This window comes from Patella vulgata, chromosome 7, assembly GCF_932274485.2.
Source record: "Patella vulgata chromosome 7, xgPatVulg1.2, whole genome shotgun sequence".
Lineage (NCBI taxonomy): Eukaryota > Metazoa > Mollusca > Gastropoda > Patellidae > Patella > Patella vulgata.
The window spans coordinates 17,631,087-17,649,769 of record NC_065885.2 but is presented as its reverse complement, the minus strand read 5'-3'; the positions used below and the strand labels follow the sequence as shown (position 1 = coordinate 17,649,769).

The 18,683-nt window shown below is 35.3% G+C and overlaps 1 protein-coding gene across 1 annotated transcript; it reads right to left on the bottom strand.

Moving 5' to 3' along the window:
* Positions 1-7,484: 7,484 nt before the first annotated feature.
* Positions 7,485-17,394, bottom strand: LOC126827728 (uncharacterized). The gene is made up of 3 exons (XM_050557225.2): positions 17,338-17,394; positions 13,748-14,273; positions 7,485-11,388 (listed from the first exon to the last, which is right to left on the bottom strand). Exons 2-3 carry the CDS (start codon positions 13,912-13,914, stop codon positions 10,434-10,436), a joined length of 1,122 nt encoding a protein of 373 aa, XP_050413182.1. The 5' UTR covers positions 13,915-14,273; positions 17,338-17,394; the 3' UTR covers positions 7,485-10,433.
* Positions 17,395-18,683: the final 1,289 nt, after the last annotated feature.

Here is an 18,683-nt window from a genome sequence, read left to right as displayed (position 1 = left end):
ATTTAATGTTGGAATGAATACTCAATACAACATTTCGGGGATAAACATATCTTCAGGAAGAAAAGAACTCTGCATGCACTGAGCCGAAAAACTGCAGACACTGTTAAACAATTAGCCATGGCCTATATTAACATGCGAGCGTGCCTCTTGATAAAAAAAAAATCCGTGCTTTGAAAATCTGAAATCTGTGCTTTGAAGAAATGTTATGTAGCCTTGTTTATCTGAGAAGATTGTATGGGGGGGGGGGGGGCTGAGCTATCATTATGATCATCGATCACATTCTGTTTGAAAAGTTTGGTATTGTTGACGTATTCCCAGAACCACCTAAAGCACAAAAATTACATTGCAGAACATCGTCAGGTTCAGGTTACAGTGAAGGTTCGTTTGTCTTTGCATTGACTTGGGATGTTTTTTGGACTGCTAATGATAATGATACTGACACGCGGTTATAAATATAAATATGTTAATTCTGTTATATTTTGGTTATAAAAGTTTAGGCGTGATATCCCGTTATCGGAAGTCAAATTCTGGATAATTCCATAGAACCCCAAAACACCAGAAACCGTGCTTCGCCAACTAAATCTTAAAATAAATAGGCCCTGCAATTGGCCATTTTGTGATAGACCTAATTAGTTAAAGTAAGTATTGTGATTAACGATTAAAGATAATTAAAGTAAAGTATAATAATAGAATTACTGATTAGACAAGTAGACAGACTAATCTAATTAAACAGGTGACATGATTCAATAATAGAAAGCTTTTATACAAATATCAGATTAACCATAATGCGGTAGAACATATTTAGTGTAGTTATCTTTCTTAAATATAGATAGCCCCTACCAAATTTGTCACGTGATCGAGTGAGTTGCAGCTCTCCTCAATGATGATCCCTAATAATATTTATTTAATTTATTTCAATTTTTGTTTAGATTATACTCTCAAGACATATTTATAAAATTATAGTAACTCTTCGGTGGGAGTTAGACTGTCTTCGGTGAACATTGGCAGTAAAATTGGTGAATGAAATGGGGTTGAGCGTCCTACATGTCTTCACCCATCGGGTTCATGAAGACGTGTATACGTCATGCAGTGTGCTATAATGAAAAAAATGTCAAGACAGCGGCACCACTACCTTCCATTTTTCGAATTAAAACTGTCAACGGCTCTGTTATGAGCACGCCAATGTATACACGGGACCTCGGTTTTTCGTCCCATCCCGACAAGGGAGAAACCACGAGAACTTTCTCGGACAACTCCGGGATAGAACTCAGGTTCTCCTGGTTAGCGACTAGCGAGCCAGAACCTTAACTCACTGCGTCATCGTGTCTTCCACAGTATAATTTTTAAGGATTCATACCCCATTGTGAGTCAGTGCGGATTTTGTTCCAGTCATAATTTTTATTATCTGTACTGTAGCGCGGTTGCAGTGCGTGAAATAAAGAATTATACAGCTTAATGCCCGGGCAGTGTCTTTTAATATTTCAGTCCTATAGCTTGACGTCTTGAACTGCTCACTAATTTATAATTTTAACCCCCGGTTTAGAATTCCTTGTCGCCAGATTAGCGAATGAAATTTGCGAGAAACCAAAGCTATAAAATGTTGTTTTTTTTTTTGATATTATTGACATATTTACGGCCCATAACATCTTGGACGCAACATAGACTTTAAACGGTATGAATAAACTTGCATATTCTCGCACAGTTGAATATTTTCTCGGATTATTGAACCTATGTAAAATATTCACCACCAGGTTATTATCTGGTATGGAAATCTGGAAAGTGAGATTTTGTCAAGTCGTTGTGAATAAGGGTTATAGTTCAGGTTAGCTTATAACAGAAAAATGTTGATGGAAAACTTATTAACTGGCCTCTTCCATATAGATGTTAAATTATCTGTTTTATTTTATATTTAAGATGGAGCCATGGTGACATTGGCAATGTGGTGGTGGCTCATCCAAGGTTGGATCCCGGTGTTTGCAGAGAAAGTTCCTCGTGGGTAAAAATGTCATTGACTGGGGATAAAAGGTCCACAAAACCATAATCCGGTTCGCAATTATAGCCCTGAGTTTCTAACCTTTAAAGAAACAGCCCAAAATGTCCTTAATTTATGGCAATGGGGCTGCGAAAAGAGATGGTGAGAGAACTCACAAAGTCATAGCACTCTCCCTTACGATATTCCTGAATTGTACCGAATGAAACATTGCGTTCAAAAGTAGCCTACGATAAGAAGAAATGAATTTAAATGGGGTTTAACGTCTATGAGAATAAACTCAAACTGCATAAATATATTTTTTAGTCACTCGAATTTGTCCACCACTGACTTTACCCGTATTGCACATACAGTGAACAAGGACAGTGTCGGATTAACTATGGCGGTTGCCCTGTGGCCTTGAGCATGTGGGGAACCCCAACCTCCACACAAGTCTGCAAGGGAAGACAACTCTGTTTGGGAGATTGCCCCAACCTAACATAGGTGACCAAAACGCAGGCAGTGTAACTACACCAAACCTAATTCGAAGTTGGCTTGATGCAACCTCCTAGTTAGTAGCGCAACACGTTGTAATCTAAATATTGCCGCTAAAGAGGAGTTTAATGCGTTTTCTTGATACACTTTTCGCGTTAAACAAAGAAAAAAAAAGAAAGAATACGGATACCAGTCGAATTTTCGAAAGTACGAAGCGGCATCGCCGGATTAGGCCTAGGATCTACACCAAATGCTCGGATGTCAACGATGTCAACCGCAACCAGGACCAACCATTGATTGAAGGGGTCCCATTGTCCAGGAACGTAAAAGTCCGATGGAGGGCTTTGGAGGGTTACATTACCGCTACTAGCAGATGTAGTCCTCGGTTCGACCCACCACCATGCTCACATCGCTTTTTGCGCAACTGAGATTTTTTGTTGGGCCACGGTGAAACGTGGTTAAAAGGGTAATCGTTTAGTGTAGTGGCAGATTCTGAAACCTCTCCAAACCCAAAGTTTAGGTATTCACACTGGAATACGAATAAATACGTTGCTTCTATTCATGTCTTTATTTATAGTGATATAACAAGGGAAAGTTAAACGAAATGCCGGCGTACAAGGTAGATTGAATATTGAAAACTAAAGGGAGATAACACAGTTTACTCAATAATTTCGATAAAATATATATAAAAAATAAAACATTATGCAAGCAAGATTTAAAATATTAAAAAAAAACAACAACCCCAAAACATTAATTTTATCTAAGCAAAGGAATAGTGTTTTATAGTCAGAATCAAATTTCTTATAGAATTATTTGAGTATTGTGTAAAATTCCATGAAGGCCCTTTGCCCTGGTAAAAAAGACCAATTTAAAATCACAGGTGTTCACTTTCAATTGAATGAACAATATAAGAATTTGTCCTTCAATATCTATTTACACTATATCTTACCCAAAGTAACCTGAATATATACTGTACATGCAATATAGCTAATGCATATGAGTGATGGACTGATTATAAAATCGTTGAGTAACCTGCTGTTTAACAAGAAACTTGAGGATTTTCCTGCATGGTTCCCCCTTGTCAGTGGTGCAGGATGGAGGGCCTGGCAAGGGAAACTTTGTGTACACTTTGACATGCACCTAAAAGAACCCCTGAAAGTTGCAAATCAATGTAAATATAATAGTATACCGCAGCACTGCTTTCCGGACAACAATGACCTCATAGCACACTGCATGGTGTATGGCCATCTTCATTAGCTCGGATGGAGAAGAAAAGTAGGACTTTAAGCCCCATTTCATTTCTGATTCTTAAACCTAGCATAATTATACACCAGTCATTATTAAAAAATATTGTTCTTGGTATAATAAGATGTTAAACCTACCCTTTTTGAACACCTGATACCACATGTTGTTTGGGATCTCCAGAGAGAGATGCTGGATTTGTTTCATGTTTTGTTTAGTCAATGGCTTATATAAAGATAGGTGGGCAGGTAACAACAAACATACAATCACATTTGTATTCTTTTGCAGGCAAAGGGATCATTTACAAAACACTAAAAACCAATCAAGACAACAACCCATGCAATAATTACCAGAAATAATTAAAATTTGACAGGTTTCTAGGTAGTCCTGGTGTTAACATAAACTTTGTACTAGTAATCAGATAACCTTTTATTGAAAATCATCGGAAATTGGATTTGACACAAACACTGTACTTCAATTTCAAGTCAACCGATTGATAACTTTAGCCTCTTAGTATATACACAAGATTTATCTAAGTGATCAAGGATGGTAATTATTGGATATCATTGGAAATCAAAAGACTTTTCATTTCATGAATGTAAACACCTTGATAAATTCCAAGTCAATTGGATGACAAATTTAACCCCTAGATAGAGCATCCTCGAGCAACTCTGGATGACAGACAGAATTGATGATAATATATGATTGCATTTCAAAGTGGTTGAATAAAGATACCCGTGTCTCCCCTGAAAGGGATTGTGCACATTAAAGATGCAATATGTAAGAGCTAAACCCAGTTACTGCAGATTTATTGTTTGGCCGCAAATGTTATATAAATCATTAATTAGACATTTATTCACATGCCAAGCCAATAATTAACTCTCTAGAGCATTGGATGGTTGAGATTTTCAATGGATTTAAACAAGGTCACAAGTTAATAGTTCAATTAAAATATGGATAATCGAGACTATACTATTCTTCAAACAGTGATAACTCCGTTCAGAATGAAGTAATTTGACTGAATTTTTCAATATATTCCCTTTTGGTTATCTATTTTTTAACTATTATAGCGAGAACTGTCAGTTCTAATCTTACGTAATGCATCTGTAATTGATAATTTTAGTCGATATGACCATTACACTGCAAGTCAAATCTGTCAAAATGGGAGAGAATTTCTCCAAAAGGCCCTAAAGAAATCTAGCGCCTCAAATTGGAACATTCAAGATTATTTGCGAGTCATAAATTTCCAGACTACTCTTCTTCCACCTTAGCACCCTTTCCCCCCACCCCCACTTACACATTATCTGTAGACTGTAACTACCACTGTGTAGTCATAGATATATTTATTAAATTTCTGTGACTGCAGTTTAATGCATTCAAGATAAAGACAATACAAATTTATCAAACAGCAATAGGTAAGGATTTATTTACATTATTATATTTATAGACATGGCTGCATATATATATATATATATAAGATAAAGACAATACAAATTATCAAACAGCAATAGGAAAGGATTTATTTACATTATTATATTTATAGACATGGCTGTATATAATATATGTACATGGAACAGGGGTTCATGCAATAAACATGTTTAATGGCTTTACACAAACTACATCTTCACAATGTCAAGGCTAAATAAAAACAAAAAAAAAATGCAAGCAAGCTAGTAATGCATTATGTGAATCCAATTAACAGTTGAATTAATGTCTGGTTTTACAGTATTACATTATATCATACATCTAATATGTTTACTCTGCATTATTAACAAGCTGCAATCATCAATTTATTTCTATGTTAAAACAGAGGTGGCTAATGCAGTCAAGATGTATGACTGTTCAGACATAAATTGTAGTATTTTCAATCTTGTCATAGTGAATATGGCCCACCTATCAATAAATAAATATATAGATAAATAAAGACAATACTGTTCAGGTCATCCTATAAATTATTATAATACTGTTTAGAAATATTATTCATAACATTGTCCATATACTTAGACACTGAATTTGATAGCCTTAAAAAGAAAGAAATTGTATAATGTAGGTTAACTCATTATGTCAAAATTAAAAATGTAGCATAGGCTCATGCTTGGTATTATAAACACAGTGACTGATAGTCTAAATTAACGTAGGTACACATATGATGCACTGTACTACATTATAACAGTAACTTCAGAAACAAATCCGGACACAATACTGAACCAGAGGCAATCCATGATCCGGGCAGAGAACCCCTAAATACTGCATCTCGGTCCACAAATCAATTCAATACCAAAGTATAAAGATGTTTAGAACAGATACCACACTTTTATTTTTATATTCTTTTCAAGTTAAGTTCAATATAATTCTTCAGTAAATAACTCTTCAATATATGAGTACAAATCTTATGTATAGTACACTATGTTCCACAGGACTCTACACCAAAAGGAAATCGGGGCATCACCGCAAAATTATTAGGAACCATATAAATAAGGCAATAAAGTTACATATTTAGCAATTAAATCCATTTAACTTCCTCCTCCCAGCATGCATCCAACTGACTGCTTAGTCTCGTGTCAAAATTGCAAGCTCTTTGTGAAATGAATAGCAACAAGAGCATCACTGTTGAAACTTTGCTCCTATTCAAGTCAGTACTGTAATTATATTCCATCAAGTGTGTGGGTTTTTTTTACCATATAAGTTGAGTATCTTGATCAACTCAAAAACATTATTGTGTTCTCTCAACAGAAATTATTACACAATTTTAGGGACTGGACATACACCAGTTGTTGTTTCATAACTTTTTCCATTTAAAAAGTATCGAAATTGTTGAGATTTCCTATGGTATAGATCAAAACTACCACTTTAACATTTTACTAACCGGACACTGACTGACAATAATGGCATATAATATATGACTAAAACTAAAATATATTCTCTAACATAAATCTCTTTTTTTCTTTTGATTGACAAAATGTATTGAGATAGAAAAAAATGGCACATTTTTTTTATAAATGGGTGGTTTTAATTTTGTTTCTAGAGATACATTTAATCTTGCAAATCTGAATATCACTGTGAAGTTGTTTTTGCCTACAATGATTGTTGTTGACTTCTTGTCAGTTAATTTCCAGCCAACGATCATGCCAAAAATCACATGAAAGTTGTATTATGTCTCACCAGTACTTCTTATCGAATTAGTGGTGCATTTTCATTGCATCACAGTATATAGACAGCATTTTACATAGAAGAGAGATTTGAAGAAAATACTTTTCATGGTCTATATAAGAAATTAAATACCACTACCTACTAACACCACTAAAACACTCTTATTATATACATCAGTATAAAAATATATCTCATTAAACAAACTTTTATTTCTAATTGCTTATCAAATAAATATCACAGAAAATATTTACACACAAACTATTACATATCTTTAACAGTACGGTTTTGATAGTTAAATGTACTGGATCAGAAAATACTACTGCATGATAGATTCAATTCCCAGACAAAATATTGACCTATCAGGGGCTAAGTGAGAGGGATGCAATGACGAGCTTTGCGCCATGGTTACGAAATTTTGCGCCCCCTCGAAAATGGCAAAAAATCATGCGGTTTCCAACATTATAATCATAATGATTAACCAGTGTCAAACATATACCATGGGTAAGACATGCTACAAATTGACTTTAGCATGTTCCACACAGCTCAATATAACTTGGCAGCACTGGAAGGAACCCCTTCTCCCCCACTCCCCCGCACACATATATATGTATTGTTTTTTTTTTGGGGGGGGGGGGGAGACGGGATCGTTTTCCTCACGCAAAGTCATGGGTCACCACGCCCCTGACTGGTATACCATATTTGACATACTAACCGCCTGCCCGGTATACCATATTTGACATACTAACCGCCTGGATGATTCGATCCCAGACAAAATATAAACAACAAAATAAAAATATTTTATAAGTTTTTGATACCATGGAGTATTATGTACAATTAGGCCATAATTAGGCTGAGGAAAACAGTACCATAACAGTTTCTCTACAGTTTTCTATAAAATAACACAATATCATTTAAGTCGGATCTTTCTATTTCAATCTGGGTCTAATTTTGTCAATCTGATTAAAATACAGAATTACAGATCTATATTTCATTTCGTTTTTTTATACTTTTGATGGCCTACACTACATGAAGATCTGACAAGTTGTACTCGAAGGTGGTGTCAGGGGTCCTACGAGCAGCTTTTGACCCTATGACGTCAGACATTGATTGATCAATCAGCGTTGACGTTTTTAGCGGTTTACCCACAGTTCTGTGCATGGCACGCCAAGAAGTCACGGTAACAGACCATTTCCCTCACTTCAACCAAAACGCCGGTAATATAACAACTATTCCAGATCCTAGTGTAGTAAAGACAAGTAAAACGAAATTTTGAACTATAAGAAACGAAACGAAATCGGATCTGTGTTTTAATCAGATTGTAATTTTGTTGGAATCGACTACATGAAGATCTAACTACTTCTTTACTAAATCTCTGTTCTCCTTGAACTTTTATTTTAAAAGGTCAACTGAACTCAAACCTAGTAAATATATTGTTAGATCCCACTGTAAGGAAATATCAACAACGAAGGTATGCTCTAATATTAATCATATTAAAAACGACCAAGAATTCTATGAACAATTAGTAACAAACTTTCTTTCACATTCAGTATCACAGTTCAGCCAACATATATATTTTATTAATCTAAGCATTACCATGGCAACTTTAATACAACTAAACCAATTTATCCAGGTAGGAACTGGGGTTAACCACCATCCAATGTGTGGGTATATCTTTTAAATTTAATTTTTAGTAAACCTAAACAACAACAACGACTAAGTGGAACATAGATTTCACCAGTAGTGAATATTTGATATAAATTTATAAAACCAATACCAAACAAGTGGAAAACTAATAAATTATTAAGTTACATTCTCATAACTAAATATAAAGTAAAATATCAAAAAAAGTATCAAAAACATAAATAAAGCAGGAATACATATGAATAAATCCAACAAAATCATTATTTTTAATTATAATACATATGAATAAATCCAACAAAATCATTATTTTTAATGATAATACATATGAATAAATCCAACAAAATCATTATTTTTAATGATAATACTACCAGAAATGATTTACATATTATTACGATTTTTAAAGTAATAGATGTATATACCAGTGACTGTAACAGAGATGTTTGTCTAAAAGTTACATTATCACAATATCCTTTCTGAAACTTTAAAGGAGCTAACCCTTTGTCCAGGTCAATTTTATGGTGAGAGAGAGAAATGGGGTTTAACGTCCACTCAACACAGACAAGGTCATTTTGGGACTAACATATGGTTTAATTTTATTTCAATAATTCGCTTGCACGTAGGGATCTTTTAACAGTGGGATGAAACCGGAGGACCCCGAGAAAAACCACGAGGTTGGACAGGCAACCTTACTCCTTGTCACGTACAACCGCAAATTAATGGTAAGAATTAAATTTGGTTGATCTGATGTGTTATTTCCATTAGTTACAGGACAAGATGTATATACAGTAATTAAATTTTCTATGCAGGTTAAAGATGCTTTATGAGCTGGTCCTTCTTGTTATAATAGTTCAAATAATGAAAAATGAAAATATCAAATTATTTTATTTTGAGCGAAGTTATGGGTGTTTGAAGTTTTGACGATATAATTTGGATTGTCAAGTACCATTGCTACATTAATAATAAACAAAGTCTCGATTATCCATTTTTACATTTAATTATCAAATAACGATTTTGTTGTAATCCAGTAAAAAACACAGCCATCTGATAATCTAGAGAGTTCATTATGGGTTTGTTAAGTGAATAAAACCCTAATTAATAATTTATATAACATTTGAAGATAAAACAAAGACGTTCAATAGCAGATTTAGCTCTTACTTAATGCATCATTAAGCAGAAGTTTGTTTGTTTACTAATTTTAGCTTCATTTTTGACTTCAAATGGGGAATTGAAAAGTGAATCCGCATTACAATTTTGAATGGAGACAAATCAAATTATAAAATGTGATAAAATCAACAAGTTTATTTGGGATGTGCTAATTGATGCCACATTCTGTCACTTTTTTTTTTGACGGCTATACGGCTATGAAACAGTTTGAGAAAAACAAGTGGGAGAATTTTGATAGGACGTCACTACTTTACGTTCTTTTACGTGTACACATATGGACCTCAGTTTTTCATAATATAGACTACGACCAGATATAAATAGAGATCGCTAAAATACAGGATACCTTATTACAGATGCATTATGGAAGAGCTAAATCTGCCTATTGCAGACCTTTTGTCTAGCTTCAAATGTTACATAAATTATTATTTAAACATCTATTAACATGAAAATAATAAATAATAAACTCTCTGGGTCATCGGATGACTCTGATTTAAGATTAGAACACTGTAGACATTTAAAAGTGTACCGATAAACCAGATAATTTGGATTAATAAACAATCTACGCTATATTTTGTCAAAACTTCAATCAGTCATAACATTGCACAGAATAGAGTAATTTGATATTTTCAATACATTCATTTTTCATTATCTATTACAGCAAGTCTTTAATCACTCTGTTATAATCATACGGAAAAAACAATTTTAAAATAATTTGTATATTTGCATATATAATGAGTTCTAGTAGTAGGTTAATAACCTAATCTTATTAAAATTAATCACTGTCACTATCACGTGAGACTATCTGACGGTGATCTAACAACTGTCTTAGCTCCGCAGCAACTTGTCCAAGACGTCTACCAAGCTCTTGGACCTCTTGTAATTGCTGACGCCGAAGATTTCCCTGCTCTAATTGTAAATCGTAGACCAAGGGAGGCACTTCCACATGTTGGTCAGCATCATCAGAATATGTTGACACCAACCCTTCCAATCTGTTTCGGCTTTCAACCAGACGATCCCTAACAGTTGTTAGACCTCTTCCTCCTGTTTCATTGGTTGGTCGTAAGGTCGCTGGTGTCAGATTTTGGCTAGCACGCCTCCTCGTCAATAAACCAGAGCCGGACGTTGACGCAGGTGGCACAGATGGAGGAACGTGATTAATGAGAGATGGCAAAGTGGGAAACCGACGACGTGCTAGTGGATTTGGTCGTGGGGTTCGAGGGGGGACTGGAGCTCTTGGGGACAAAACGGAGGGTTGATCTGACTCAGTGTCGGCATTAACACTGGGAGATAAAGGATCATTACTGTTGTCATTACTGTCTATACTAATACTGTTATTATTGGGGTCACTAATAGAAGGGGTCAACCTTGACCTTGTGTTGGAGCGTGGTTGTAACACTGACCTTGATTCTGTAGGTCGTGGTGTGGCATCTTTTAATGGCGGAAGATTTGTGGAACTGGAATTAGAAGATGTTTGGTAATTGGAATGTTTGTGTGTTTCTGCATATTTCAATAAACCTTTCCAATCACAACCTTTCATTGTACATCTGACCCTATTCATCAAAATCTTGGTGTCTAATACAGGGTTTTTGGTGTAATGGCCTTCACATCTGCAGACTGGACAACGAACTCTATTCATAAATTCACCTGTGGTTGACCAGACTTGAATACAAGAAAAACAGAATTTGTGTTTATTTCTACATTCCATTACATCCTTCATCATTAGATAACTGAAATAAAAGAAATTAATTGATTACTTTACCCCAATCCAAAGGGTGTTGTCATTTTCAGATTAGACAAATGTCATAAGTAGGTTGGAGAGCTTGGGAGAGAGGATTTGAACTTATTCATCACAGCTTACAAGAGGATAAAATAAAGTGTTGAAATTGGTTGATCTGATGTTTAAAGTACAGACAGATACCTAATCAATAAACCAGCGGCTGTCAGGCAGGATACGCCCACATTTTCGAGAGATGGATAGAGAACAAGCCAACAAGAAAGTGATTTTTCCTACAATCAAGGGCCATAATTCAGAAAATTACAATTCGACATGCGCAAATATCGAAAGGAACCAAGATCTTTGGGTTATAAATATACATTTCAAGTTTCAACAAAATCAGATAAAAATTATGACCTCTATAGGGTCCACAACCTTGATATACCATATTTTTACGCTATTTGAGAATGAAGGGCGGCCATTTTGTCTGTCAGTTTTGGGCTGATTTTCACGAAATTCGAACTCAGTCATCCTTAGGGTGTAACGATGATATAATAATACGTTTTTTTAAATCGGATAAAAATTATGACCTCTATAGGGTCCACAAGCTAAAAACGCGATTTTTCGTATAATCAGGGGCCATAATTCAGGAAGGTACGTTCCGATATGCGCGAATATCGAAAGGAACCGAGATCTTTGGGTTATAAACTTACAATTCAAGTTTCATCAAAATTGGATTCAAATTGTGACCTCTATAGGGTCCACAACCTTGATATACCATATTTTTACGCTATTTTGTCTGTCAGTTTTGGGCCGATTTTCACAAAATTCGAACTCAGCTGTCCTTAGGGTGTAACGGTGATATAATAACCTCGTTTTTTAAACCGGATAAAAATTATGACCTCTATAGGGTCCACAAGTCAAAAAACGCGACTTTCAGTACAATCAGGGGCCATAATTCAGGAAGTTATGTTCCGATATGCACGAATATCGAAAGGAACTGAGATCTTTGTTTTAGAAGCATACATTTTAAGTTTCAACAAAATTAGATAAAAATTGTCACCTCTACAGTGTTCACAAGCTAAAAACGTGATTTTTTGTACAATCAGGGGCCATAATCCATGAAGTTAAAGTCCGATACATGCCAATATCGAAAGGAACCGAGATCTGAGGGTGATAAACCTATATTTCAAGTTTCATTGAAATCGGATAAAAATTGTGACCTGTAGACTGTTCACAAACAATTGTGGATGGACGGACAGGGGCGACGACAATATACGTCCACATGAAAATGTGGGCGTATAAAAAACAACATATTAAAACATTTTATGCAACACAAAAAGGTTCAGTCAAAAACTGAATAAAGACCAATCTAGTCAAAACATAATGACAATCATTAGTGAGATTGTGCTCTTTAAAGTTACAATTTCATATTTTTAAGCCCTAAAATAGATGGTATCTATAAACAGTCCTACCTTGTTAAAGAATAATCCTATTAATCCTATAATTCACTATTGCCAGTTGAGAAATTGGCAAAAATATAATTTTCAACTTCAAATTCAAACGTTTGAAGATAGCTATTCCATGGTGGGGAATAGGAAAACAAGGGAGGTAATTGGGAGGTAATTGTGTTATTATTTCCGGTGTAAAGATTTTTAAGTGTGAGAAAGATAACCTATGATCGTATAATAGTGAGTTGACAACATATTGAGCAAAAGACGTAGAAATAATTATGTTTTGACTTTCTTAGAAAATATGAAATTGTAACTTTAAAGTCTGAATTTATTCCAGACAATGTCTGTGACAGGTGCCTTATTTCCACTCTGATTAGTTCTAAATTAGTCAATTCTATTGGGCTTACCATGTTATGAACTATGAACATTAAATAGAGAGAGAGAGAAATGGGGTTTAACGTCCACTCAACACAAACTAGGTCATTTTGGGACTAACACATGGTTCAATTTTATTTCTATAATTTGCTTGCGCGTAGGGGTCTTTAGCAGTGGGAGGAAACCGGAGGACCCGGAGAAAACCCACAAGGTTGGACAGGCGACCTTACTCCTTGTCACATACAACCGAGATTCGAAACCACGCCAGTTGACTCAATGACAGACCTTATAATACAGCACATACATGCACACGTACGTGATAACCATTCGGCCATCCAATCCCCGCTATGAACAGTAAATGGATTAATGTTTGTATCTAATATAATCAAAACTTATAGATTCTGTTGACATCTGTTGTGAGACAGTTTTATAGAATAATTCATACAATTGAAGTGTCAAGTATTGTAATTCACACATTTCAATTTGATACAGTGAATGTGACACATCGATTTAACAAATTATTGTGCTAGCACAAATACTTGCCATATAGAACATTCATATTCATCTCTTTTCTCATCGGTTAAATCTAGGAATATCTCATCAGGATAACCACCTGCCTTGATATTAGGTGTAGGCCGTCTAACTAGAGAGGGTCTCACTGCTAAAGACAGCATAGCCTCTAATAAGGCCATTAAGCTTGCCTCGGCCATGTTGGATTATTGTTTAACCTAATGTCACTTCTTTTGATTAAATAATGATATTTTTCATCATGTACATTTTAATTATCTGTAATCACACTTGGGTTCAAAGTCATCGAATTTTCATTTTTTAAATCTATGGTACGGTACCATATTAGTTCAAGTGAGATTTTGTGATAGCTTAATTATAAAGTTTTCAATAAAATGTCAAATCCAGACACAGGCTGTTGTAACAGGCTGTCTTCCAACTTGCAGAACCGTAAATTAATTCTCGGAACTTGTCAGTTTCAGATACCACACGCCAATCTGCATGTACTTCACTCGAAGTCACATGACATTCTACCGGTGCACCATTCCTTTCTACATCATATCTGTAAGAGAAATAAAAAAAGATGATTACCATTTCATAAAGAAATTTAATTCTATAAAAATCCCAAGAATGCAGGAATGATGATTTTCCGTTTAGATTTTAGAATCACACTAGCTATATTGACAAAATATTCAGTGAGCAATCCTGTTACCCCAGATTAGATAACTGGTATATTGTTCTAAACAGACTAATGAAAATGAAGACTTGCAGTGAACTACTGGTATGTCCCTGATATTGCCAGTGGTGCTACAGTCTACTCCTATCTCAGCCAACTTTGGATTAGAAACTTAGGAACTACTATTTGGTCGGCTAGCACCATAGGCGTAGGAGCTCAAAGTAATTCAGGGGGGCATCAGAGAAAATTGCCCGAAATCAATACCGTTTTTTCGGGCATACATGTCATAAGAGAGCTTCGGGTATATTTTCGGGCATGCAGTGGACAAGAAAAAGATGAGAAAATACATTTCGGGCAGTGTGGATCTCATAGAAATAAGTTAGTTATATTTTTTCTCTAAACGTTAATAGAAAAAAAAGGTCGTCGAATTTTTCATTGCCCGAAAATAAATTTGGGGGGGGGGGGCAAATGCCCCCCCTGCTCCTACGCCTATGGCTAGCACCATACTCAAAAAGCCACTATGGCTCCTAAAATAAATTCATGGACAGATACTGATATCACTCCACTCCAATTATGGCTCTCAATAATCTGTCTAAACTGGTACAGAACATAATGTATGTTGAATTTGGGAGTACTGCCTGTGATTAGCAATCCTCTATTCAAGCTTTTAAAACAAATGAAATACGCCATACAGTGTGCTATGAGGGAAATTTTGCCCGGGCAGCAGCACTATGACTTACTCTTAAATCGAATTCCAACTGCCAAGGGATCTATTACGTGTATACACAGGACATCGGTTGTCATCCCATCCAAACGACTAGACAGCTGTCCTTGTCAGACCCTCTGTCCTACACCACTGACAAAGGGAACCCATGTCAGAATTTCCCGATGAACTTTCCAAAGTTCTGCTCCGACTGGACTAATGAAGACCGGTATATGCCAATACAGTGTGCTATGAGGGAAATTTTGCCCGGACATCGGCATTACGGCCTACTCTTATATCAAATTCCAACTGTCAGGGATCTTTTACGTGCACACCAATCCGTACAGAAGACCTTGTTTATCATCCCATCCGAATGATTTGATAGCTGTCCTTGTCAGGCCCTACTTCCTGCACCACCGACAAAGGGAAAACACGCTGGAAAATCCTGAAGAACTTTCTCAGCCAACACCTGGAGGGAACCTGCGACCTCCAGGCTAGCAAACCAGCGTCTTACTCACTTAGCCACTGTGGCTGCCAAACAATAATCAACTTTGCCGACCTAACATCTAATGAAAGACAGACAAAAGATATTGATACAGCTCTGTAAAATTGCAATATGTTATGAAAAAGAACCAGTACCTGGCAATACAAATGTCTAAAGTAAGCAGTCAGTAGTAGGTCATCAGATAAATGATCTCCCGGTTCATTTGTTCTAATAGCTAATCAATAAACTGTATTACCAGATAATCAATTGTGTAAATTATTGTTTGTCTCGCTTGTTGACTACATTAGACCTATTAACATGTTTATCACACTTCTTCCAAATAAGACATGTAAACTTCTAGATAATATAAAATGCACTAATCAGTAGGCAAACATAATAATGAGTAAATAAGAAAAAGATTCAAATATAACACCAAATCAAAGGTTTACTATTAATAATAATATTATAAATAGAGTGTAAAATATAGATACATGTAACAACAAAACATGATGCAATCAGAGAAATTAAGTCAAATAGATACCTAACTGTTGCAGTTTCACCAGAGTCAAAAACATGTACAAAGTCAACGCGCAACACCAAATGTCATGTTCAATCTGTCATGCAAATATGTGTGCTAAATAACTGAACAAATGCAGGTTGACAGAAAAGTTAGATTGAAGAACTTTGAAGGAATCTCATTAAACTTACTAATAACAGTGATTAATGCGCAAATCAATATCCATCTAAAAAGAAATAATAACTTTCTTCAGTCATTTAGAAAAGACAAATATACCAGAGTAAAAATTTAAAACGGTGGCCAACAATTGTCATCAGCTAAGCCAACATGGATCAAGTAGAAATGAAATGAAATGGGGTTTAACGTCCTACTGTTCTGCTCCTATACTGGGCAAGACGGGCATACGCCATACAGTGTGCTATGAGGGAAATTTTGCCCGGGCAGCGGCACTATCGCCTACTCTTATATCGAATTCCAACTGCCAGGGGATCTTTTACGTGCATTCCAATATATACATGGGACCTCGGTTTTTCGTATCATCTGAAGAACTAGACAGCTGTCCTTGTCAGGCCGTCCGTTCTGCACCACTGACAAGGGGAAACCACGTCGGAAAATCTGGATGAACTTTCTCGGCCAATGCATGGATCGAACACCCGACCTCCAGGCTAGCGAGCCAGCGTCTTAACCACTTAGCCACCATGACTCCCCGGGCCAAGTAGAAGTCTGGTATTATACAATGTAGTCTATATACAAGTCAATGGCAGTTTTTAAGAATTTAATTTAAAATAAAAATCTATACGTATTACATTCAAGCAGCTCTACATTAATTAGGGATAAATGTTAAAATGAATCCATCAAAAATGTCCTTTTCAGTATTTTCACATTATATTCACTATTTGGTATTAGCATTTTGGTGAGTTTGGGTAATTATTTTGATATTAATTGTTTTTTAGTTATTTTTTTACCATGACTTCCATAAATTATTGACCTAATGAACTCTACAATAGCCCATTACTTAGTCTAATCTAATTGATGAAATTAAGGTCACGGATCTGGACCTGTTTCATAAAAATTAAACAAAACCAGATTTATAGACAAATTTGCTTGCTTCTTGCCGCTAATCAAATAATATTTTAAAACCACACACATTTCAAAATAATAAAGACCCTGCGTTCTCTTTGACACGGTGAAGCATGTCGCCCAAAATGTGTAAATGTACTTGAATAATAATTAAATGTCTGCACACCTATCACCAAGTCAACTTGACAGCTCCATGTTTGCGTCTTCACAGCTCCGTCTAGCAGGTGCCCGTTTATAAGGGGAGGTAAGATGTAAAATGTAGTTGTGTCCCTTACATCGTAGAATTGATTTTCGAATTAGATGAACGTTTCAACAGAATTACAAGATAAGGTTTATTTTATTTTTATAAAATGAGCAGTGGGGAAAGAAAAACAGCAAAGTAATAGGTCACAGAATAAGAAACCAGCGTGTCTAGCTTAGCATTTTCATCCCACGTCTAAATAAAATTATATGCGCCAAACTGACACTGATCAGCAGTGAATATTCGCGAAGCCACTGTACAATCATTGATAGGTATAACATAGGTGTGGCTTAATGAGCTCACAATATTTTTACTTTTTTACTTCTGCAAATTAAATTCTAGAACATTTTTTCTGAAGTTCTAGAAAAATAAATAAAGGTGTTTGAAGTATATCTAGATACAAATATTTCCTATTTGGTGCAATTATGGGTATATATAATGAGTATAAGGTACCATTCTGCCTGGGCCAGTTCACGCTATAACTTCTTACGCATGGTCTTACGTAAACAATGCATGCGGCATGGAGCCACACACTTGATCAGGTGAATATTCGCTAGTCCGCTAGTCCGGCGAAAATTTCCCTCATGGCATACTGTATTGCATATGACCATACTATGCCCGTCTTCATTAAACCATTTCATTTCTGTAGACCATCCAGTGGCGGATATTTTAAACGGATTAAAACACGGTCGCCATTTAATGATTTAATATTAAATAAAAGAAGAAGCGGGGCTAAGTCTTGAATAACAAGTACCGTTGTTACGATAATAAACAATCTATGCCACATCTTGTCGTAAATTCAAAAAGTGATAACTTTGCTCAGAATAAAGCAATTTGAATGAAATTTTCAAGATATTCATTTTGTATTATTTATTTTTAAACTAGTATAGCAAGAACAGTCAGCTCTTTATCTAAACCTTACATAAAGCATCTACAAGATATCAGGGGAATGTAACTATTTACGTGTATCCTCGTCCAACTGTTGCATATGGTAATTAATTCAGTAAATGTTTATATTATGCGATCAAATAAGTTAACTGTAGGATTTATTGAAGAACAGATCTCAATAGATTACCATTTTGTTACGATGTATATTTTAGTGTGTAATTTATATTGTATATTACAAAATGTATTTGTGTATTTCAAGGCGTGATGTGTATTGCATACTGTAATTGACGATGTGTATTTACTGTGCAATTTCAGTATCAAAACTATGCAGTAATAGTCCCGGGAATGTCTTACCGATGTGGTTACTTGTATAGTTGAATTTT

Bases quoted from the DNA above. Each gene is read 5' to 3' on its own strand.
- LOC126827728 (XM_050557225.2), bottom strand. From the start codon at position 13,914: ATGGCCGAGGCAAGCTTAATGGCCTTATTAGAGGCTATGCTGTCTTTA. The intron at 11,389-13,747 runs GCAAGTATTTGT...CTTTTATTTCAG, and splicing joins GAATATGAATGTTCTATATG to TTATCTAATGATGAAGGATG.